At 34.9% G+C, this 25899-nt stretch overlaps 1 protein-coding gene across 1 annotated transcript; it reads right to left on the bottom strand.

Annotated features, from left to right (window-relative positions):
* Positions 1-685: 685 nt before the first annotated feature.
* On the bottom strand, positions 686-25213 carry cep83 (centrosomal protein 83). The gene is made up of 16 exons (XM_022748994.1): positions 25153-25213; positions 7894-8100; positions 7391-7541; positions 7048-7140; positions 6241-6372; positions 5887-6138; positions 5624-5755; positions 4534-4648; positions 3686-3830; positions 3438-3587; positions 2861-2936; positions 2621-2778; positions 2393-2522; positions 1969-2072; positions 1300-1489; positions 686-844 (listed from the first exon to the last, which is right to left on the bottom strand). Exons 1-16 carry the CDS (start codon positions 25164-25166, stop codon positions 707-709), a joined length of 2187 nt encoding a protein of 728 aa, XP_022604715.1. The 5' UTR covers positions 25167-25213; the 3' UTR covers positions 686-706.
* Positions 25214-25899: the final 686 nt, after the last annotated feature.

Here is a 25899-nt window from a genome sequence, read left to right as displayed (position 1 = left end):
CTGTGAGGAGTCAAGAGACTTTGGCGTCCATCATCCTCTGAGGTACTGAGTTCACAAACTGTTTCAGAGGAGCTGACAACCATGTCAGTGAGGAGGTGTGTGTGTTTTCTGTCCCATCATGACAAAGGTCTTTTGGAAACTCACAATCCTGGAAATTTTTAGCATTAAAATAGCACAAATCTGTGCTCTATAAAACTTGTATAAAAGGACATGTCTACTGAATGCAGTTTAGTGTCTGTATGTGACACATCTGCTGTCTGATGGACGATTAGTTCTCAAAGTGTACAACCAAGGCAAAACCACAGATATGTCCCAAACAAGTTTCTGTAAATCATTATTCATTTAATACAATTCAAGTAAAACATGTTGGACATCAACAGTCTGTGTAAACACTGTGCAAACAGCCTGTAGTGTCCTGAACCTTTGTATCAACTCCCCCACACACAAAAACTTCAACGAGGTTGAAGAGCAAACAAAAAGCATAGCAATACAAAATTAAATCCTGAGGACGACATGGTCAATTAAAAAAAAAAATAAAGGTGCTGCAGCAGTCCCCACCATCGCAACACGAGTGGGACATGTCAACGCTGACAAAATGTATCACTCCATTTTTGTAAATACACCAATAAATGTTTCTATTCTGTAAAAACACTGTTGGTGTCCTTGATTTGTAAACAGGGCTCCACCTCACTCTGCAGTGTAGGGGTCAGAGGTCAGGCTGGAGACTGGGGTCCCGCTCCCTCTGCACCATAGATCCCAGTTCCTCCAGCTGCTGCTGCTGGGCACTTTCCAGATCCTCCAGCCTCCTACGCAGCAGAGAGAGCTCCCTCTGATGCTGCTCCTCCTGCAGCACAAGGGACACACGTTAGGACAGCTTCTCTTTGTAAATGTAGATTAACACCATTCACACACTCACACAAAAAAATGCTGGCTTTATTATGTCATGGGTGTAATTTGCATTTGAACATGCAACCTGTTTCCTGTGTGTCACTTAAATAAGTTGTTTACTTGTTGGTTTTACTGTGGAGAAGCAGCTCGGCTCCAGACTGACTTAACAGTTGATCTGTGACATTTGAAGGGATGCCCCTTAACAACCCACAGCGAAAAGTATGAGGTGTGGCTTTTGCGTAAATGAAGGGAGAGTCAGAGTAGGAGGCTGCATTTCCTCAAAACGTGCCATTGCTGCAATGCATTCTGGACTATTTCCTGCTGCTGTGGGTGTAGAAATTAAGTCTCTGTGCCCCTTTTATGAAGGATTTCTCTCTTGCTGCCAAAATGTCTGGTCACTGCTGTACTTACTGGGATGTTGGATAACGGCCCCTCAGACCCGAGGAGGAGGAGGGGGGTGGGTGAGGAGGTCAGGTACGCAGGGCCTGCGCTGAACGGACCCTGGCCTCCCAGTAGGAGGCGTCGAAACTCGTTGTGTCGTCGCTGCAGCTCCTTCATCCGTCTGCTGAGTTGAGCTTGTTCCTCTGAGAATGATGAACGTCTGGACCAAAGGGGGGAACAAATGAAATTAGGTTGTAATGTGGCAGACTGGAAGATTTCAGCCCTAGTTGATTTGGCGCCACCTGCAGTTACTGACTGCTTCATAATAACTTCTGCTTTGTGATTTAATGTGAAACTGCAGCAGTAGGAAATGATCGGTTTGCATTAGCAGCAACTTAATACAACATTTTTTACAATAATGTTGCCATTGATACTCAGTTCTTAATACTGTAAATATTGCAATACTTTCATCAGTGAACCATAGGCTCAATTACCATTACGTTGCCTCAACGTGACTTAACAGACATGTTTTTAAATGAAAATGCCACTTTAAGTTTGTTGGAGATTTGACTGAGGAACTCGTCCTTACAAGAAATATCACATCAATTAGGGCGGCGTGTTACTCAGAAAAAAGTACATCTGACCATCAGTTTAACGTGTCAGGATTATTTCATTCAGAAAATGAGAATTGATGTTTACTTCTTTGCTGCAGCAGCTTCCAGCTCCAGCTCTTCTAACTTTGCCTCCATCAGCTGGATCTTATCCTGTTGCCTCTTCTCTTTGTTCTCTGTCAGTGTTTTCCTCTACACAGCACACACACATACACACACACATTATCTGCAGCTTCCACAAAGAAAAAAATTCAAGTCTCTTTTAAAACCATGTCAGTGTTACAATGCTAAAAACTGTGTGTAGACATGTGACAGGACAAAGGATGTGAGACCACCTGCCCTTTGCTCTCACTGTACGAGAACAGGTGACACTAAACATGATTTCTGAATACATTTTGAGAAGCAGAAAACAAACCTCTCTTTGTAAATGGATCTAAATCCTTTCTGAAAGCTAAAATGTTGTATCATTTCCAATCGGCTGAGATGAGAGACATTGTAGGAAACAGCTGTACCTTCTTCTGAGCCACCGCTGCCCTCTGCAGTTTCTCTTTGACCTGAGAGTATTTCTGCTGCAGCTCGGCCTCTCGGTCCTGCAGCTTGTGTTTCTCCTCCAACCACTCAACCTGACGGTCTTCCAACATCCTGGAGAAGGATGAACGATGGAGAAAAGACAGAGAGCATTAAGCCTCATGTTGAGTTAAGCTTTTTTATGTGAAGACAGAGCAGACCAGCAGCTGAACCTCTCTGCCTCGTGCTGGCTCTTCTCAGCCTGGCCTCGGGCCGTCCTCAGCTCCTCTCTGACTCTGTCCAGGGTTTCTCTGAGGCGCTGGTTGGTCTCCATCAAGTCACTTTCAGAGTGCGACAGCGTCCCCAGCTGGACACCTAGATCTTGGTTCTGCTGTTGGGTCAAATAAAACCAGTTATTTAAAGCATACGAACTATACTAGGTTTGTTTTTTGGTTTTTATTGTGCCGACTTACCTGCTGCAGCTCAGATATCTCTGCTCTCTGTCTCTCCAGCTCCTCAAGCTGTGAACTTTGCTGCTGAAGTTTTGTTCTGTGTAAAACATGAAATAAACATTTAATATAATGTCACCATGCAGAAAAGCTCATTTTATTCTTGTTCATTTTGTTATTTTCCCCTTTTTTCTTGCACAAATGGAGATCATACACCTGCTGTATTGTATTGGCATAAAATGAAAAAAAAAAAAAATCTCAAACATTGGATGAGCTGAACCCTGACACCATTATTTTGGTAATGACCTGTTTGCTCCAGTTTCTGTTCCCCAGCATGTTTGTACAGGAACTGGAGTAAAGAGGCTGAAAAGCAAATTGAGCTCTTAATTGGCTGGTATACGCAGTGCATGATCTCACCCCTGCAGTTTGACTTCATCTAAATGTATTTCAACAAATGAATGCATGGCCCCTCCATGTGCTCTTATTAGTTTCATTCAACAGTATCTGAACCTCAGAGTTCACATAATGTCACCACGTGGCTCAGCCTCAGCACACTTCCCCTCTGACTCATGCAGCTGTGTAGATTTTCTACCCCACTGACCTCAGGTTCTGCACTTCCCTGCGGGTTGACTCCTCGCCTTGCTGGGCACTACGGACCCGTTCCTCCCACTCCTCCTTCTGGGCGTGTTCTGCAGCGTCCTGCAATGCCCTCTGCTGTTCCAGTGCTGCGAGACGGTTCTCCAACTCCAACCTGACAACAGAAAAATGAAATGTAGAGATTTTGTACCAATAAGGAATTTAAAATCAGACTCAGACCTCTGATATCAGTATCTGAAATGTGATTCTCACTTTTCCTCATGTAAAACTGCAGTTTTGCGGAACTCCTCCTCCCGGGCAGACTGCACTTTCCTCACCATCTCCCTCTCCTTCTCCACCACAACCTCTCTGTGTCGCTCCACTGCAGCTTGTAGCACCTCCACATCTGCCTGCAGACCTGAGACACACAGGTGACTGTGAGAGGGTGACAGAGATTCACAAAGTGTATTCCAAAGAGGAATACAGGACACTTTAAACTCTAAGAAGGTTCAGCTCAGTGATGTAAATATGACCATAAATGAAAAATTCAACAAGTGGGGCAGGCAATATATCAAATATACTCGATGTACTGCTGCTTGTTCCATGTGGAATGTAGTAAATGACTATATCACAATCATCAAGTATAAATTGTCACATGATTGTTTCAAGCTGCCAACATGAAATTCACTTTGGCATTTTGCTCCTTTTGCTCTCTCCCTCTCACAGACAACACACTCACACCCATCCAGAAAACTCCTGGGGGTGGGTGTATGTTTTTGTCTCTGGAGCAGAACTGGAGAGAGGGAAAGCAGTGAAGCGCTAAGGCGAGTTTATACGTGTTCAGAAACAGTAATTAATGATAAAACGGATGAATTGGTTCAGAAAAGAAACAACTCTGGGTTAAATGTCTTTGGGATTCTTGTTGATACATGTTTTTGTAGCTCTGAGCTGCTTTTAACGGTCAAATTTAACTCCCACCAGATGAACATGTGAGGAAGAGGTGGATGACAAAGGACAGAGTACTCCAAACCAGATTAGGAGATTATGATCAGACCAGAAAGTGAGGAAGTCAGGCATCTCACTGCAGAGAAACATGAGCATTGTGTGTGTGTGTTTCATACCATCTCTCTGCCCCTGCAGTGTGTCTCTCTCCCTCTCCACCTCCCCTCTAGAGCGGGCACACTCCAGTTTGACGCTGGCCACCTCCAGTTTGTGTGAATGCTTCAGACTTTCAATCTGAGAACCAGAGAAGGGAGAGAAAAAAAATCAGTCTGCATGAGGCCGTAGAGACTGTGTCTGTCATCATCCCAGTCTAACATCATCCACGGTATAAACTAGTAACTATACAGGTGAGGTGTTTTCCACTACAAGTGTATTTGTTGTAGTCCTCTTTTAGCGTCTTAGCTATGACTCAACAGGCAGCTGCATTGGCACAATAACATTAGCACAACAGGTCCGACTGGGTTTTAGCCTCAATCCTCTCAGGACAACAAAACACACATGTGAATTCATGTTGTGACAAAAACAGTAAAAGCCAATGAATGAAACTTAGAGAGAAACAAGTTCACGTTTTATGTTTCTAATAAACTTACCAATCTAGGGCTGTCCCAAACGATTATTATTTAAACGATTAATCTAGCGATTATTTTTTCGATTATTCGACTAATCTAACGATTTTTTTTTATTAACCTAACAGTAATTTGCGAGTAATTTGCGAGTAGTGTGCGAGCCTTTTTTGCCTCGTGTTGCTCCACACGCTCCGTCGTATTGCTGGTAGACGCCGCCATGTTGTTCAAATAGATTACACAGACGCAAATCTTTTTTCTTTTTTTTTTTTCCCACAGACGCAAATCATTCACGTAGTCAATGACTTCAATTACGTCACCGCATTGTCCCAGCCCTTGCGCTGCGCTTGTATCCGGGTAAACCAAAGACGATGGATATAAACGGTCCCATTAGAAAGTTCCGGTTTTGTTCTATGAACATTTACCCTGTGTGGTTTTACACGACGCGTCAACACTAAAATTCCACGTCGAATAATTTTTATAATCGACAATTCGATTACGTCGGATAATCGTCCCAGCCCTACACCAATCATATCCCTCAAACTTAATCTGCCATTGAAACCCAGACAGTGCTCAATAATGGCTCATGTCATGATGTTATTGTTTATAAAACATCTCAGGGGTCAGAGGTCAAAGATCAGCATACCTGACAGGTGAGGGAGTTGACCTCTCTCTCAGCTTTGTGCAGTCGTCCGGTGAGCTGGCTGTTCTGCTCGTGGCTCTGGTGAAGCTCGCTCTCCATCCGCTCAAGCTGCAGGCGCAACGACTGACGCTCCGCCTGTCAAACAGTCAAATTTAAAATTTAAATTTAAAAACTGCTGCAGCAAAAAAACAAACATCAGACAAAAACTGATGACAGTGCAGTTTTAATTCCAATGCAGTGACCTGCAACCATGTCTGTTGTCTCACCTCTAGTGACTTCACTGCAGCCTGAGACTCTGACAGCTGTCTGATCTGGATACGTTGGACGTTCTCAGCCTGCTGACCCGAGTTCTCTTTCTGGGCTCGGAGCTCGGCCACCTCCGCCTCCAGCCCCTTTAGCCGCAGGTGGAGCTGGGCTTTCTCCCTCAGCAGAGCCTCCACTCGTTTCCCGTCACGCATTGAGTCCGAACCCTGGTACTGAGCCACCAGGTCCTCCCTGTCCTTCTCCAGACGAGAGAGCTGACAACAGGTGAACAGTGAATGTTTTAGATCTCAACTTCTAAATTAATACTAGTGTATCACAAGAACTTAAAGTCATGATTCAAATACACACACACACACCTCTGCCTCATAGCGAATCCTCCTCTCCTCCAGGATACGAGCATGCTCTTCCCTCTGGTGGTCAAACTGGGACTTGAGGAAAGTGAACTCATACCGCAGCTTGTTGTACTCAGACCTGTACTTCTCCGTCTCCTACAAAGAACCACAAGTACACACATTAGCCACAAATCAGTGAGAGGAGAGAGGGAGCAATCAGGCAGACAAAAATGGAAATTAGCTGCTACTCCTTTGAAAGCACAGATGATTTTCAAAAGGCAATCAATGCTAATATCCTGACTGTTGCTATGGACTTGATAGTCACATCTGCTGATGCCTTGTTTCGAGCAGGTACTAAAGAATAATGGCAGCAATTTCCCTCTTCAGTAGAGGCCATTTCAGCTGATTAATCATGTAGATAATTAACAATAAATTCCACAGAACGACAGTAAAGGTGAAAAAACATGTTCCAGCATTTCTCACTGTGCTGAGGTTGGTGTCTTGGTATCAGTGTTGTACTATATTAGAGTACATTGTTGTACTGATTCCCAAAGGACATAGCTGAAGTCTCCGCTGGCAATAAATCCCACGTCTTTTTATTTAGAGCATCTTTGTGAGGCAGGACAGCAACTCATGTCAAGCTAACTTTAAATATGAGTTCATCCAAATGCAAACCAGGCACAGTCCAGAAGCAAATAGGTTGTAGTTCTATCAGTAACACCACTGTTCTCTCTCATAGGGACTGTGGTCAGCAGCTGCTCAGTCCCAGAGAGCTGACTTGTGTCTGATGTTAGTGACTTGTAATAAAGAAATGAAAAGACAGAGGCTGACCTCCTCCAGTTTGTTGAACCTCTCTCTCACTGGAGCCTCCATCTCCTGCTGCACCTGAGCTCTGAGCAACTCCAACCGCTGAGGGGTCATCACCTGGTCAACACATAAACACACACACATTTCTATCCAGAAGGTCAGTGAGGTTCAGTTGCACAGAGGTGATTTAAAAAAAATTTACCCATAAATCTCAACCACATGAGAAACAAATGCGTCTTTTTGTGCAAGTCTGTAAATGCAGATTCTGACCTTTGACCAATCAATTGTGAATCTAAAATTTTTTGGGGGAAAAAGGGGCATAGGTTTAACCCTTTGAGATGTCCTCTCCTCTTCATCAAGAGTTTACCTGCAGTCGAAGCTCCTCCAGCTCCCTGGTTTTGTCCAGCAGCTCTCCTCGCAGCTCAGCCAACAGCAGCTGCAGTTTCTCCTGCTGGGCCTGCCTGTCGCCCAGCAGCCGCTTCAGTTCACCCTGTGCCCGCGTGAACTCATCCTGCAGGCTGCGAAGAAGATACCACAGCTGACTACCATTGCAAACTGTGAAGCTCAGTATGTGGTGGAAAAACAGACTTAACTTTAAAATGCATATTGTCTCCTCACTCTCTAATGACTGAAGAGTTTTCCCTGTAAAAGTATGACCCCTGTATCAGTGTTGCTGATGTTTTGTTGGTTATAAAAAGATTATTTTTCCCCATGTTCCTGCTGCTGCATGGATACCGTGTTAGTATGTCATATCAACTCTAAAGGATTTGATTTACATTCCCTCAATGTTCATACAAATAAAATAGACACCAATAGACTGATAAAAAAAGAAATTAAAAAGCGTAAACGTTAAATTCCATTTAGCTTTACCTGGCATGTTCAGCCTTTAGCGTCTGGTAGTTGGTCCTGTGGTTTTCGCATTTCATCCTCTCATCAATAAGCATCTTCTGCAGCTCCATCTCTGCTCCCCCCAGCCCAGCTGACAACCCCAGCATGGCTGCAGATTTCCCCATCCCAGGCTCCAGGTTTGAGACAAGAGGCCGCGACTGGCCGAGGGTGGAGGAGGACATCTCACCTCTGCAGAAAAGGGTCAGATATGTAATATATGTATTTAAAAAAAGGTTATAGTAATAATAGTAATATAGTAATAAAGGTTATAAAGGATGTCAGTAAACACCCTGTACTTTAACAGTGACAAAGACTGTGTCCTCTGTGTGTGGTGTGGTGCTTTTAAAGGGCAGAATCACGCCTATGTTTTGTTGTCAGTTAGTAACCATGGTGGCTTTGACAAGAGTCCCCAAGCTACTTGTTAAGATCTCCACCTCTTCACAGTCAAGGCAAAGCTCTGAATCAATCTCAAGTGATTAGTTAGCTCCGCTCCCCGGCTGCTGGCTCTGCTGTGGATATGCAGAGTCTGTGATTACAACCACTGAACCCAAGGGTGTAGGTTTGGTCTCAACATTGGTAGGGACGCAACAAGCCTGCCACCCCTCCAAAACAAAGAGATTGGCCTATTAATTCCGTCAACCAAACAGTTTATTAACATATAAGATCTGAATTTACATTCAGGAATGCCCTTACGCAAAAGTAATACACTGCTCAAAATAATTAATGGAACACTTAAATCACATCACATCAGATCTTGATGAACAAATTATTCAGGTTGAAAATCTTTGCTAATGTAAATTGTATAATTTGTTGAGAACAAAATAATGTAACAACGGTCAATGGAAACCAAAATCATCAACCAACTGAGGGCTGGATTCACAATCACACCGCAAATCAAAGTGAAAAATTGATATCACAGGCTGATCCAACTTGTATGAATTTCATCATGGCAACTCATAATGTGGCTCAGTAGTGTGTATGGCCCCCACATGCTCATCTACAGCCCTGTCCAGCTCTCCTCGTGTAACGGTCAGTCTCCTGGTGTCTCTCCCATTATCTTGAGACTTTTCTGGGAGAAACAGCAAACCTTCTTGTGACCGCATGTATGGATGTGCCATCCTGGAGGAACGGTACTACCTGTGCATACTGCGATTGGGCTGCAGGTACCGCCTCATGCTACCAGTAGTGACAAGGACACTAGCATAACATAGGGTAAGGAGAGGTCAATTGTCTGTAACCACCACATGCAAAACCAGTCCCTTTATGGGGGTTGTCTTGCTTTTGGCCCTCCATTGCACCTGTTTTCACGTTCATTTGCACCAAAGCAGATGAAATTGATTCACAATCACTTGTGCTTCCTAAATGGACAGATTGATCACCCTGTTTAACTGACTTGGTGTTATACTGTGATGATTAAGTGTTTCCTTAATTTTTTGGGCAGTGTATATGAACATGTGTCGAATTTCCATAAATGAAATATTTGTATATATGAAGTAAAAATTACGTATAAAACCTGTTAGAAATTGCACCAATATCATATAATTACATATGAATAATATTAATTCATTAATATAAAATATGTATTGTAGTATGTCTGTCTGTATTATAGACATATAAGATAAGGCATAAAAACGTCATAGTATATTGAAGCATACAAAGTCATGGTATAGTAAAGCATAAAAAGTTATAGTATAGTAAGGCATAAAAATGTGATAGTATGCTAAGGCATAAAAAGTCATTGTATAGTAATGCATAAAAACATAATATTATAGCAAGGCATAGAAACGTCATAGTATAATAAGGAATAAAAATGTCAGTATAATAAGGCATAGAAACGTGATAGTATTGTAAGGCATAAAAACGTCATAGTATAGCGAGGCAAAAAAAACCATCATAGTACAGTAACGCATAAAGAGTCATAGTATTGTAAGGATTAAAAACATCATAGTATAATAAGGCATAAAAACGTCATAGTATATTAAGGCATCAAAAAGTCATAGTATAGTAAGGCATAAAAATATCATAGTATTGTAAAACATAAAAAAGTCATAATTTCCTAAGGCAGAAAAAGTCATTATATAGTAAGGCATGAAAAAAGTCATAGTATAATAAGGCATAAACAAGTCAGTTAGAGTTGCCAGTTATGACAGTTAAGCTATGCATGTCTTTGGACTGTTCAGGGTTCACACCCACAACCTCACTGTGAGTTAACCGCTCTAACCACTGCACCGTGCCGCCTAATAAATAACTCATTGTATAGTAAGACATGAGAACATCATAATATAGTAAGGCATAAAAATGTAATAGTATTTTAAAGCATAAAAAGTCATGTTATAATGAGTCATAAAAACATAAAAAAAACTCATAGACTAGTAATGCATGAAATGTCATATAAACGTCGTACATTATGACGTTTTATGCCATACTATAGTACGGTATGTGGGTTTTTTTTTTTTTTACTTTTTAGGCCTTACTATACTATGACGTTTTTTGACCTTTTTAATCCTTAGTACAGTATGATGTTTTTATGCCTTTTTAGGCCCGACTATACTATGACATTTTTTCACTTTTTATGCCATAACATGTTTTTTTTCACTTTTCATGCCTTACTATACTATGACATTTGTTGACGTGATAAAAGCCTTATATAGTATTTCGTTTTTATGCCTTTTTAGGCCTTACTATACTATGACGTTTTTTGACGTGTTTATGCCTTACTATTCTATGACATTTTTTGACATTTTATACCTTACTATACTATGACATTTTTTCACTTTTTATGCCTTAGTATATTATGACGTTTTTATGCTTTACTATAGTATGACGTGTTTATTCCATAGTATACTATGTCGTTTTTTTCACTTTTTATGAGGGGTTGTCACTTAATTTTTATTGCTTAGAATAGTATAACGTGTTTTGACCTTTTATGCCTTATATACTATGATGTTTTTATGACATTTTTAAGCCTTATTATACTATGACGTTTTTTTCACGTTTTTATGCCTTACTATACTTTGTCGTTTTTTTTCACTTTTTAGACATTTCTATACTATGACATGTTTTGATGTGTTTATGCCTTATATAGTGTGTGGTTTTTATGACTTTACAATACTATGACATTATTGATGTTTTTATGCCATACTATACTATGTTAATTTCTTTTCTATTTTTATGCCTTACTATATTAAGTCGTTTTTATGACTTTTTATGCCTTTATTTACTACATAGTTTTTTTCGTCAAAAAAACATAGTATATTAAGGCATATAAGGTCATGAAAACGTCATAGTATGGTGAGGCATCAAACAACATAGTACAGTAAGGCATAAAGATGCCAAAAAAAGGTCATAGTATACTATGGCATAAAAAGTCAAAAAAACATCAGGTTATATCAAGGCATAAAAATGCCAAAAAACGTCATAGTATACTATGGCATAAAAAGTCAAAAAAACATCATGGTATATCAAGGCATAAAAATGCCAAAAAACGTCATGGTATAATATGGCATACAACGTCAAAAAGAATCATAGTATATTAAGGCATAAAAGGTCATAAAACCGTCATAATATGGTGAGGCATCAAACGACAGAGTATAGTAAGGCATAAAAACATAAAAATGCCAAATAAAATCATACTATACTATGGCATAAAAATGCCAAAAAATGTCATAGTATAGTATGGCATGAAATGTCAAAAAAAACATCATAGTATATTAAGGCATAAAAGGTCATAAAAACATCATAATATGGCAAGGCATAAGACGAAATGATGTAGTAAGACATAAAAAGGCACAAAAACGTCATAGTATAGTTTGTCCTAAAAATGCCAAAAAACGTCAAAATAAAAACAGTATATTAAGGCATAAAAGGTCAAATAAACATCATAGTATGGCAATGCATGTGATGAAATAATATAATTAGGCATAAAAATGCCAAAAAACATCAAAGTATAGTATGGCAGAAAATGCCAAAAAACGTCATAGTATAGTATGGCAAAAAACGTCAAAAAAATATCATAGTATATTAAGGCATAAAAGGTCATATAAACGTCATTGTATGGCAAGGCATGTGATGAAATAATATAATTAGGCATAAAAATGCCAAAAAACGTCATAGTATAGTATGGCAAAAAACGTCAAAAAAACAACATAGTATATTAAGGTGTAAAAGGTCAAATAAACATCATAGTATGGCAATGCATGTGATGAAATAATATAATTAGGCATAAAAATGCCAAAAAACATCAAAGTATAGTATGGCAGAAAATGCCAAAAAACATCATAGTATAGTATGGCAAAAAACGTCAAAAAAATATCATAGTATATTAAGGCATAAAAGGTCATATAAACGTCATAGTATGGCAAGGCATGTGATGAAATAATATAATTAGTCATAAAAATACCAAAAAACATCAAAGTATAGTATGGCAGAAAATGCCAAAAAACGTCATAGTATAGCATGGCAAAAAACGTCAAAAAAATATCATAGTATATTAAGGCATAAAAGGCCATATAAACGTCATAGTATGGCAAGGCATGTGATGAAATAATATAATTAGTCATAAAAATGCCAAAAAACATCAAAGTATAGTATGGCAGAAAATGCCAAAAAACGTCATAGTATAGTATGGCAAAAAACGTCAAAAAAATATCATAGTATATTAAGGCATAAAAGGTCATATAAACGTCATAGTATGGCAAGGCATGTGATGAAATAATATAATTAGTCATAAAAATGCCAAAAAACGTCAAAGTATAGTATGGCAGAAAATGCCAAAAAACGTCATAGTATAGTATGGCAAAAAACGTCAAAAAAATAACATAGTATATTAAGGCATAAAAGGTCATATAAACGTCATAGTATGGCAAGGCATGTGATGAAATAATATAATTAGGCATAAAAATGCCAAAAAACATCAAAGTATAGTATGGCAGAAAATGCCAAAAAACGTCATAGTATAGCATGGCAAAAAACGTCAAAAAAATATCATAGTATATTAAGGCATAAAAGATCATATAAACGTCATAGTATGGCAAGGCATGTGATGAAATAATATAATTAGGCATAAAAATGCCAAAAAACGTCAAAGTATAGTTTGACAGAAAAATTTCAAAAAACGTCATAGTATAGTATGGCAAAAAACGTCAAAAAAACAACATAGTATATTAAGGTGTAGAAGGTCATATAAATATCATAGTCTGGCAATGCATGTGATGAAATAATATAATTAGACATAAAAATGCCAAAAAACGTCATAGTATGGCAAGGCATAAGATGAAATGATATAGTAAGGCATAAAAAGTCATAAAAATGACAGTATAGTAAGGCATAAAAAGTCATAAAAATGACAGTATAGTAAGGCATAAAAAGTCATAAAAATGACAGTATAGTAAGGCATAAAAAGTCATAAAAATGACAGTATAGTAAGGCATAAAAAGTCATAAAAATGACAGTATAGTAAGGCATAAAAAGTCATAAAAATGACAGTATAGTAAGGCATAAAAAGTCATAAAAATGACAGTATAGTAAGGCATAAAAAGTCATAAAAATGACAGTATAGTAAGGCATAAAAAGTCATAAAAATGACAGTATAGTAAGGCATAAAAAGTCATAAAAATGACAGTATAGTAAGGCATAAAAAGTCATAAAAATGACAGTATAGTAAGGCATAAAAAGTCATAAAAATGACAGTATAGTAAGGCATAAAAAGTCATAAAAATGACAGTATAGTAAGGCATAAAAAGTCATAAAAATGACAGTATAGTAAGGCATAAAAAGTCATAAAAATGACAGTATAGTAAGGCATAAAAAGTCATAAAAATGACAGTATAGTAAGGCATAAAAAGTCATAAAAATGACAGTATAGTAAGGCATAAAAAGTCATAAAAATGACAGTATAGTAAGGCATAAAAAGTCATAAAAATGACAGTATAGTAAGGCATAAAAAGTCATAAAAATGACAGTATAGTAAGGCATAAAAAGTCATAAAAATGACAGTATAGTAAGGCATAAAAAGTCATAAAAATGACAGTATAGTAAGGCATAAAAAGTCATAAAAATGACAGTATAGTAAGGCATAAAAAGTCATAAAAATGACAGTATAGTAAGGCATAAAAAGTCATAAAAATGACAGTATAGTAAGGCATAAAAAGTCATAAAAATGACAGTATAGTAAGGCATAAAAAGTCATAAAAATGACAGTATAGTAAGGCATAAAAAGTCATAAAAATGACAGTATAGTAAGGCATAAAAAGTCATAAAAATGACAGTATAGTAAGGCATAAAAAGTCATAAAAATGACAGTATAGTAAGGCATAAAAAGTCATAAAAATGACAGTATAGTAAGGCATAAAAAGTCATAAAAATGACAGTATAGTAAGGCATAAAAAGTCATAAAAATGACAGTATAGTAAGGCATAAAAAGTCATAAAAATGACAGTATAGTAAGGCATAAAAAGTCATAAAAATGACAGTATAGTAAGGCATAAAAAGTCATAAAAATGACAGTATAGTAAGGCATAAAAAGTCATAAAAATGACAGTATAGTAAGGCATAAAAAGTCATAAAAATGACAGTATAGTAAGGCATAAAAAGTCATAAAAATGACAGTATAGTAAGGCATAAAAAGTCATAAAAATGACAGTATAGTAAGGCATAAAAAGTCATAAAAATGACAGTATAGTAAGGCATAAAAAGTCATAAAAATGACAGTATAGTAAGGCATAAAAAGTCATAAAAATGACAGTATAGTAAGGCATAAAAAGTCATAAAAATGACAGTATAGTAAGGCATAAAAAGTCATAAAAATGACAGTATAGTAAGGCATAAAAAGTCATAAAAATGACAGTATAGTAAGGCATAAAAAGTCATAAAAATGACAGTATAGTAAGGCATAAAAAGTCATAAAAATGACAGTATAGTAAGGCATAAAAAGTCATAAAAATGACAGTATAGTAAGGCATAAAAAGTCATAAAAATGACAGTATAGTAAGGCATAAAAAGTCATAAAAATGACAGTATAGTAAGGCATAAAAAGTCATAAAAATGACAGTATAGTAAGGCATAAAAAGTCATAAAAATGACAGTATAGTAAGGCATAAAAAGTCATAAAAATGACAGTATAGTAAGGCATAAAAAGTCATAAAAATGACAGTATAGTAAGGCATAAAAAGTCATAAAAATGACAGTATAGTAAGGCATAAAAAGTCATAAAAATGACAGTATAGTAAGGCATAAAAAGTCATAAAAATGACAGTATAGTAAGGCATAAAAAGTCATAAAAATGACAGTATAGTAAGGCATAAAAAGTCATAAAAATGACAGTATAGTAAGGCATAAAAAGTCATAAAAATGACAGTATAGTAAGGCATAAAAAGTCATAAAAATGACAGTATAGTAAGGCATAAAAAGTCATAAAAATGACAGTATAGTAAGGCATAAAAAGTCATAAAAATGACAGTATAGTAAGGCATAAAAAGTCATAAAAATGACAGTATAGTAAGGCATAAAAAGTCATAAAAATGACAGTATAGTAAGGCATAAAAAGTCATAAAAATGACAGTATAGTAAGGCATAAAAAGTCATAAAAATGACAGTATAGTAAGGCATAAAAAGTCATAAAAATGACAGTATAGTAAGGCATAAAAAGTCATAAAAATGACAGTATAGTAAGGCATAAAAAGTCATAAAAATGACAGTATAGTAAGGCATAAAAAGTCATAAAAATGACAGTATAGTAAGGCATAAAAAGTCATAAAAATGACAGTATAGTAAGGCATAAAAAGTCATAAAAATGACAGTATAGTAAGGCATAAAAAGTCATAAAAATGACAGTATAGTAAGGCATAAAAAGTCATAAAAATGACAGTATAGTAAGGCATAAAAAGTCATAAAAATGACAGTATAGTAAGGCATAAAAAGTCATAAAAATGACAGTATAGTAAGGCATAAAAAGTCATAAAAATGACAGTATAGTAAGGCATAAAAAGTCATAAAAATGACAGTATAGTAAGGCATAAAAAGTCATAAAAATGACAGTATAGTAAGGCATAAAAAGTCATAAAAATGACAGTATAGTAAGGCATAAAAAGTCATAAAAATGACAGTATAGTAAGGCATAAAAAGTCATAAAAATGACAGTATAGTAAGGCATAAAAAGTCATAAAAATGACAGTATAGTAAGGCATAAAAAGTCATAAAAATGACAGTATAGTAAGGCATAAAAAGTCATAAAAATGACAGTATAGTAAGGCATAAAAAGTCATAAAAATGACAGTATAGTAAGGCATAAAAAGTCATAAAAATGACAGTATAGTAAGGCATAAAAAGTCATAAAAATGACAGTATAGTAAGGCATAAAAAGTCATAAAAATGACAGTATAGTAAGGCATAAAAAGTCATAAAAATGACAGTATAGTAAGGCATAAAAAGTCATAAAAATGACAGTATAGTAAGGCATAAAAGGTCCTAGTATGGCAAGGCATAAGATGAAATGATATAGTAAGGCATAAAAACGCCAAAAAGTGCCATAGTATAGTTTGTCATAAGAATGCCAAAAAACATCATAGTATAGTATGGCATAAAACGTCAAAAAAACATGATAGTATATTAAGGCATAAAAGGTCATGAAAAAGTCATATTTTGGCAAGACATAAGATGAAATGATATAGTAAGACATAACAAGGCACAAAAACGTCATAGTATAGTTTGTCATAAAAATGCCAAAAAACGTCATAGTATAGTATGGCATAAAACGTCAAAATGAAAACATAGTATATTAATGCATAAAAGGTCATGAAAATGTCATAGTATAGCAAGGCATGAGATGAAATGATATAGTAAGGCATAAAAATGCCAGGTCATGAAAACGTCATATTTTGGCAAGACATAAGACGAAATGATATAGTAAGACATAACAAGGCACAAAAACATAGTATAGTATAGTTTGTCGTAAAAATGCCAAAAAACGTCATAGTATAGTATGGCATAAGACGTCAAAATAAAAACAGTATATTAAGGCATAAAAGGTCATGAAAACGTCATAGTGTGGCAAGGCATAAGATGAAATGATATAGTACGGCATAAAAATGCCAAAAAACGTCATAGTATAGTATGGCATAAGACGTCAAAATAAAAACAGTATATTAAGGCATAAAAGGTCATGAAAACGTCATAGTGTGGCAAGGCATAAGATGAAATGATATAGTACGGCATAAAAATGCCAAAAAATGCCATAGTATAGGTTGTCATAAGAATGCCAAAAAATGTCATAGTATATTAAGGCATAAAAGGTCATATAAATATCATAGTATGGCAAGGCATGTGATGAAATAATATAATTAGGCATAAAAATGCCAAAAAACGTCAAAGTATAGTATGGCAGAAAATGCCAAAAAACGTCATAGTATAGTATGGCAAAAAACGTCAAAAAAATATCATAGTATATTAAGGCATAAAAGGTCATATAAACGTCATAGTATGGCAAGGCATGTGATGAAATAATATAATTAGTCATAAAAATGCCAAAAAACGTCAAAGTATAGTATGGCAGAAAATGCCAAAAAACGTCATAGTATAGTATGGCAAAAAACGTCAAAAAAATATCATAGTATATTAAGGCATAAAAGGTCATATAAACGTCATAGTATGGCAAGGCATGTGATGAAATAATATAATTAGGCATAAAAATGCCAAAAAACGTCAAAGTATAGTTTGACAGAAAAATTTTAAAAAATGTCATAGTATAGTATGGCAAAAAACGTCAAAAAAATATCATAGTATATTAAGGCATAAAAGGTCATATAAACGTCATAGTATGGCAAGGCATGTGATGAAATAATATAATTAGGCATAAAAATGCCAAAAAACGTCAAAGTATAGTATGGCAGAAAATGCCAAAAAACGTCATAGTATAGTATGGCAAAAAACGTCAAAAAAATATCATAGTATATTAAGGCATAAAAGGTCATATAAACGTCATAGTATGGCAAGGCATGTGATGAAATAATATAATTAGGCATAAAAATGCCAAAAAACGTCAAAGTATAGTATGGCAGAAAATGCCAAAAAACGTCATAGTATAGTATGGCAAAAAACGTCAAAAAAATATCATAGTATATTAAGGCATAAAAGGTCATATAAACGTCATAGTATGGCAAGGCATGTGATGAAATAATATAATTAGGCATAAAAATGCCAAAAAACGTCAAAGTATAGTATGGCAGAAAATGCCAAAAAACGTCATAGTATAGTATGGCAAAAAACGTCAAAAAAATATCATAGTATATTAAGGCATAAAAGGTCATATAAACGTCATAGTATGGCAAGGCATGTGATGAAATAATATAATTAGGCATAAAAATGCCAAAAAACGTCAAAGTATAGTATGGCAGAAAATGCCAAAAAACGTCATAGTATAGTATGGCAAAAAACGTCAAAAAAATATCATAGTATATTAAGGCATAAAAGGTCATATAAACGTCATAGTATGGCAAGGCATGTGATGAAATAATATAATTAGGCATAAAAATGCCAAAAAACGTCAAAGTATAGTATGGCAGAAAATGCCAAAAAACGTCATAGTATAGTATGGCAAAAAACGTCAAAAAAATATCATAGTATATTAAGGCATAAAAGGTCATATAAACGTCATAGTATGGCAAGGCATGTGATGAAATAATATAATTAGGCATAAAAATGCCAAAAAACGTCAAAGTATAGTATGGCAGAAAATGCCAAAAAACGTCATAGTATAGTATGGCAAAAAACGTCAAAAAAATATCATAGTATATTAAGGCATAAAAGGTCATATAAACGTCATAGTATGGCAAGGCATGTGATGAAATAATATAATTAGGCATAAAAATGCCAAAAAACGTCAAAGTATAGTATGGCAGAAAATGCCAAAAAACGTCATAGTATAGTATGGCAAAAAACGTCAAAAAAATATCATAGTATATTAAGGCATAAAAGGTCATATAAACGTCATAGTATGGCAAGGCATGTGATGAAATAATATAATTAGGCATAAAAATGCCAAAAAACGTCAAAGTATAGTATGGCAGAAAATGCCAAAAAACGTCATAGTATAGTATGGCAAAAAACGTCAAAAAAATATCATAGTATATTAAGGCATAAAAGGTCATATAAACGTCATAGTATGGCAAGGCATGTGATGAAATAATATAATTAGGCATAAAAATGCCAAAAAACGTCAAAGTATAGTATGGCAGAAAATGCCAAAAAACGTCATAGTATAGTATGGCAAAAAACGTCAAAAAAATATCATAGTATATTAAGGCATAAAAGGTCATATAAACGTCATAGTATGGCAAGGCATGTGATGAAATAATATAATTAGGCATAAAAATGCCAAAAAACGTCAAAGTATAGTATGGCAGAAAATGCCAAAAAACGTCATAGTATAGTATGGCAAAAAACGTCAAAAAAATATCATAGTATATTAAGGCATAAAAGGTCATATAAACGTCATAGTATGGCAAGGCATGTGATGAAATAATATAATTAGGCATAAAAATGCCAAAAAACGTCAAAGTATAGTATGGCAGAAAATGCCAAAAAACGTCATAGTATAGTATGGCAAAAAACGTCAAAAAAATATCATAGTATATTAAGGCATAAAAGGTCATATAAACGTCATAGTATGGCAAGGCATGTGATGAAATAATATAATTAGGCATAAAAATGCCAAAAAACGTCAAAGTATAGTATGGCAGAAAATGCCAAAAAACGTCATAGTATAGTATGGCAAAAAACGTCAAAAAAATATCATAGTATATTAAGGCATAAAAGGTCATATAAACGTCATAGTATGGCAAGGCATGTGATGAAATAATATAATTAGGCATAAAAATGCCAAAAAACGTCAAAGTATAGTATGGCAGAAAATGCCAAAAAACGTCATAGTATAGTATGGCAAAAAACGTCAAAAAAATATCATAGTATATTAAGGCATAAAAGGTCATATAAACGTCATAGTATGGCAAGGCATGTGATGAAATAATATAATTAGGCATAAAAATGCCAAAAAACGTCAAAGTATAGTATGGCAGAAAATGCCAAAAAACGTCATAGTATAGTATGGCAAAAAACGTCAAAAAAATATCATAGTATATTAAGGCATAAAAGGTCATATAAACGTCATAGTATGGCAAGGCATGTGATGAAATAATATAATTAGGCATAAAAATGCCAAAAAACGTCAAAGTATAGTATGGCAGAAAATGCCAAAAAACGTCATAGTATAGTATGGCAAAAAACGTCAAAAAAATATCATAGTATATTAAGGCATAAAAGGTCATATAAACGTCATAGTATGGCAAGGCATGTGATGAAATAATATAATTAGGCATAAAAATGCCAAAAAACGTCAAAGTATAGTATGGCAGAAAATGCCAAAAAACGTCATAGTATAGTATGGCAAAAAACGTCAAAAAAATATCATAGTATATTAAGGCATAAAAGGTCATATAAACGTCATAGTATGGCAAGGCATGTGATGAAATAATATAATTAGGCATAAAAATGCCAAAAAACGTCAAAGTATAGTATGGCAGAAAATGCCAAAAAACGTCATAGTATAGTATGGCAAAAAACGTCAAAAAAATATCATAGTATATTAAGGCATAAAAGGTCATATAAACGTCATAGTATGGCAAGGCATGTGATGAAATAATATAATTAGGCATAAAAATGCCAAAAAACGTCAAAGTATAGTATGGCAGAAAATGCCAAAAAACGTCATAGTATAGTATGGCAAAAAACGTCAAAAAAATATCATAGTATATTAAGGCATAAAAGGTCATATAAACGTCATAGTATGGCAAGGCATGTGATGAAATAATATAATTAGGCATAAAAATGCCAAAAAACGTCAAAGTATAGTATGGCAGAAAATGCCAAAAAACGTCATAGTATAGTATGGCAAAAAACGTCAAAAAAATATCATAGTATATTAAGGCATAAAAGGTCATATAAACGTCATAGTATGGCAAGGCATGTGATGAAATAATATAATTAGGCATAAAAATGCCAAAAAACGTCAAAGTATAGTATGGCAGAAAATGCCAAAAAACGTCATAGTATAGTATGGCAAAAAACGTCAAAAAAATATCATAGTATATTAAGGCATAAAAGGTCATATAAACGTCATAGTATGGCAAGGCATGTGATGAAATAATATAATTAGGCATAAAAATGCCAAAAAACGTCAAAGTATAGTATGGCAGAAAATGCCAAAAAACGTCATAGTATAGTATGGCAAAAAACGTCAAAAAAATATCATAGTATATTAAGGCATAAAAGGTCATATAAACGTCATAGTATGGCAAGGCATGTGATGAAATAATATAATTAGGCATAAAAATGCCAAAAAACGTCAAAGTATAGTATGGCAGAAAATGCCAAAAAACGTCATAGTATAGTATGGCAAAAAACGTCAAAAAAATATCATAGTATATTAAGGCATAAAAGGTCATATAAACGTCATAGTATGGCAAGGCATGTGATGAAATAATATAATTAGGCATAAAAATGCCAAAAAACGTCAAAGTATAGTATGGCAGAAAATGCCAAAAAACGTCATAGTATAGTATGGCAAAAAACGTCAAAAAAATATCATAGTATATTAAGGCATAAAAGGTCATATAAACGTCATAGTATGGCAAGGCATGTGATGAAATAATATAATTAGGCATAAAAATGCCAAAAAACGTCAAAGTATAGTATGGCAGAAAATGCCAAAAAACGTCATAGTATAGTATGGCAAAAAACGTCAAAAAAATATCATAGTATATTAAGGCATAAAAGGTCATATAAACGTCATAGTATGGCAAGGCATGTGATGAAATAATATAATTAGGCATAAAAATGCCAAAAAACGTCAAAGTATAGTATGGCAGAAAATGCCAAAAAACGTCATAGTATAGTATGGCAAAAAACGTCAAAAAAATATCATAGTATATTAAGGCATAAAAGGTCATATAAACGTCATAGTATGGCAAGGCATGTGATGAAATAATATAATTAGGCATAAAAATGCCAAAAAACGTCAAAGTATAGTATGGCAGAAAATGCCAAAAAACGTCATAGTATAGTATGGCAAAAAACGTCAAAAAAATATCATAGTATATTAAGGCATAAAAGGTCATATAAACGTCATAGTATGGCAAGGCATGTGATGAAATAATATAATTAGGCATAAAAATGCCAAAAAACGTCAAAGTATAGTATGGCAGAAAATGCCAAAAAACGTCATAGTATAGTATGGCAAAAAACGTCAAAAAAATATCATAGTATATTAAGGCATAAAAGGTCATATAAACGTCATAGTATGGCAAGGCATGTGATGAAATAATATGATTAAGGCATAAAAATGCCAAAAAACGTCAAAGTATAGTATGGCAGAAAATGCCAAAAAACGTCATAGTATAGTATGGCAAAAAACGTCAAAAAAATATCATAGTATATTAAGGCATAAAAGGTCATATAAACGTCATAGTATGGCAAGGCATGTGATGAAATAATATAATTAGTCATAAAAATGCCAAAAAACGTCAAAGTATAGTATGGCAGAAAATGCCAAAAAACGTCATAGTATAGTATGGCAAAAAACGTCAAAAAAATATCATAGTATATTAAGGCATAAAAGGTCATATAAATATCATAGTATGGCAAGGCATGTGATGAAATAATATAATTAGTCATAAAAATGCCAAAAAACGTCAAAGTATAGTATGGCAGAAAATGCCAAAAAACGTCATAAACAAAATCATAGGATATTAAGGNTAAACATCATAGTATGGCAATGCATGTGATGAAATAATATAATTAGGCATAAAAATGCCAAAAAACATCAAAGTATAGTATGGCAGAAAATGCCAAAAAACGCCATAGTATAGTATGGCAAAAAACGTCAAAAAAATATCATAGTATATTAAGGCATAAAAGGTCATATAAACGTCATAGTATGGCAAGGCATGTGATGAAATAATATAATTAGTCATAAAAATGCCAAAAAACGTCAAAGTATAGTATGGCAGAAAATGCCAAAAAACGTCATAAACAAAATCATAGGATATTAAGGCATAAAAGGTCACAAAAACGTCATAGTATATTAGGGCATAAAAGGTCATTAAAATATCATATTATGTTGAGGCACCAAACGACATAGTATAGTAAGGCATAAACACATAAAAATGCCAAAAAAGTCATACTATACTATGGCATAAAAATGCCAAAAAACGTCATAGCATAGTATGGCATAAAAAGTCACAAAACATGATAGTATATTAAGGCATAAAAGGTCATAAATACGTCATATTATGGTAAGTTATCAAACGACATAGTATAGAACGGCATAAAAATATCAAAAATGGTCATATTATAGTATGGCATAAAACATCAAAAAAACATGATAGTATACTAAGGCATAAAAGGTCATGAAAACGTCATAGTATGGCAAGGCATGAGATGAAATGATATAGTAAGGCATAAAAATTTTAAAAAACGTCATAGTATAGTATGGCATAAAACGTCACAAAAACATGATAGTATATTAAGGCATAAAAGGTCATAACAACGTCATAGTATGGTAAGGCATCAAATGATATAGTATAGCATGGCATAAAATATCAAAAAACGTCATACTATAGTATGGCATAAAAAGTAAAAAAAAAAAAAGATAATAGGATATTAAGGCATAAAAGGTCATAAAAACCTCATAATATGGCGAGGCATAAGATGAAATGATATAGCAAGACATAAGGCACAAAAACGTCATAGTATAGTTTGTCATAAAAATGCCAAAAAACGTCATAGTATAGTATGGCATAAAAAATCAAAAAAACTTCATGGTATATTAAGGCATAAAAGGTCATGAAAACGTCATAGTATGGCAAGGCATAAGACGAAATGATATAGTAAGACATAAAAGGCACAAAAACGTCAGTATAGCTCGTCATAGGCATAAAACCGACATACTATATAAGGCTTAAAACACGTCAAAAAACGTCATAGTATAGTAAGGCCTAAAAAGGCATAAAAAGTCATAGAAGCCTATAGTAAGGCACAAAAACCTCATAGTATAGCAAGGCAGAAAAAAGTCAGCTAGAGTTGCCAATTAACCTAATGTATACCACAGTATATTAAAAGGCATAAAAATCATTTTATAGTATGGCATAAAAAGTGATACTATAGAAGGCATGAAAATGCCATAGCATACTCAGGCATAAAAAAGTCATAGTATAGCAAGGCAGAAAAAAGTCAGCTAGAGCTAACCTAATGTGCATGTCTTTGAATTGTATGGGAACCCAGAACCTTCTCACCTTGAGTCATCAGTTCTAACCACTCTACCACCCAGGCATAAAAACATCAAAGTATTGTAAGGCATAAAAACACCATCGTGAAATGTTCATGTGTTGCTTAGCAACAGTCCAGTATCAGTCCATGTGTGGAACTATTTGTGTTTGCTTCGCCAAACAAATGATGAAATAAACAAACAAATCATAATGTGTTCTTGCTTATTTAAGAACTGTTATATAAAATCATAACTGTATAACCGAGAGTTTCATATGCCGACTCAGATCCAAACATACAGCCAAGTGTCACAAAAGAATACAGTAAACTTTATGTTAACTGGCTGAGGTTTGTTGAAATCTTTTCAAATACAAGCTAATAATGTAAGCACACACTGAAAGTTTAGGCTATGGGTCATCGTGGAATATCCTTAGATTAACTGTGGGTTGAGCTAACATTTCAAACTGATGTCTGAGATTTGTCAAAGGCTTTGAGCTGTTTTTAAATACCCGCCCTGTGTCCCGCGACTTGGGATGCTATCCAGCCAGTTAGCTACTTTAATGCGTCCGTTATCGGACAGACCCTGTCTCTACTATTTTCATTGCTACATCGGGGCAGTATGATTAAAATAAGCAGTCATTAGCATGGTTCAGACAAGTTTTCACAGTGAACACAGAAGACCATAATTCAAGCGAAATGCTGAGCGACATAACGTAGCTGGCTTAACAAGCTAACTTTAGCAACAACTTGGTAAGACAAATAGTGAACGTTAGCACAACTGAATTTAGCTTGCTAACTGGGCTAACATGATGTACAACCCGCCGCACATATTCTCTCTGTAACAACGAAGTACGAGTCCATAGAGTGTTGATAAGCTACACTATCGTTTACTTTACTTATTTGAGAAGTTGGCTGCCAAAGGCCATTTACCTCTTGTTGAACATAAAGACTCCTTTCAGTCCTGCTTCCTGTCTGCTTTGCTAGCCAGCGCTAGCTAGCTAATCAGTAAACTACAAACTGTGGCGTCATGGGAATTATTTTCCCGAGTTGCATTTCTCGCCATGAAAAAGAAATTTCACCAAACCTTATCAAGAGGTTATTTAATAAACATTTTGGTATCATTTGTACAATTTGGTGTGTACATATTGATATTACCACAGTCTTTAAGTACATCTAATAATTACTGAGTAACTGATGTATCATCTTTACAAGCCAGAACCTACAGCTTTCTACATATTAACTGCATAACTTCTTCTTCACATTTATTTCTCTATATGAGTAAGCAGTGGTTACTCCATATATTTACCATGCTGTTATTGCACAGGTTAAGTATGAAAAAATGCTGAACCAAAAAACAGCATATTATTATTTACAGGAATGAGGGGACCAACCAGCACATATAATTACTAAGGTATGACCTTTCTACAACCCATCCCCAGCTTAATACAACGAGTTGAAAACAAGTACCTGTGTGTGACTATCATTAAGACAGAGAAACTCATCAGTGGCAAAACATTCGCTTCACTGCCAAGACCCCTGTTAACAGCTTCATCGAAACCACTGAATAATATAACCATAACCAGAAACACTACCAGCAATGACTGTCATCCACAAACACAACACTCTGTTGTTAACCACTTTGGTTACTGCTTTTGAAAAGCAGTATGCAATCCATAT

Source organism: Seriola dumerili, unplaced genomic scaffold (genome assembly GCF_002260705.1).
Source record: "Seriola dumerili isolate Sdu_G_001 unplaced genomic scaffold, Sdu_1.0 BDQW01000138.1, whole genome shotgun sequence".
Classification (NCBI taxonomy): domain Eukaryota; kingdom Metazoa; phylum Chordata; class Actinopteri; order Carangiformes; family Carangidae; genus Seriola; species Seriola dumerili.
Note: the sequence above shows the minus strand (reverse complement) of the source record. Positions and strands in the feature narration are given on the sequence as shown.

Excerpts from the sequence above, each read along its gene's own strand:
- cep83 (XM_022748994.1), bottom strand. Across the intron at positions 2,523-2,620 it reads AGCCAGCACGAGGCAGAGAG|GATGTTGGAAGACCGTCAGG; the intron begins GTTCAGCTGCTG and ends ATCCTTCTCCAG. Across the intron at positions 2,073-2,392 it reads CAGCGGTGGCTCAGAAGAAG|AGGAAAACACTGACAGAGAA; the intron begins GTACAGCTGTTT and ends TGTGCTGTGTAG.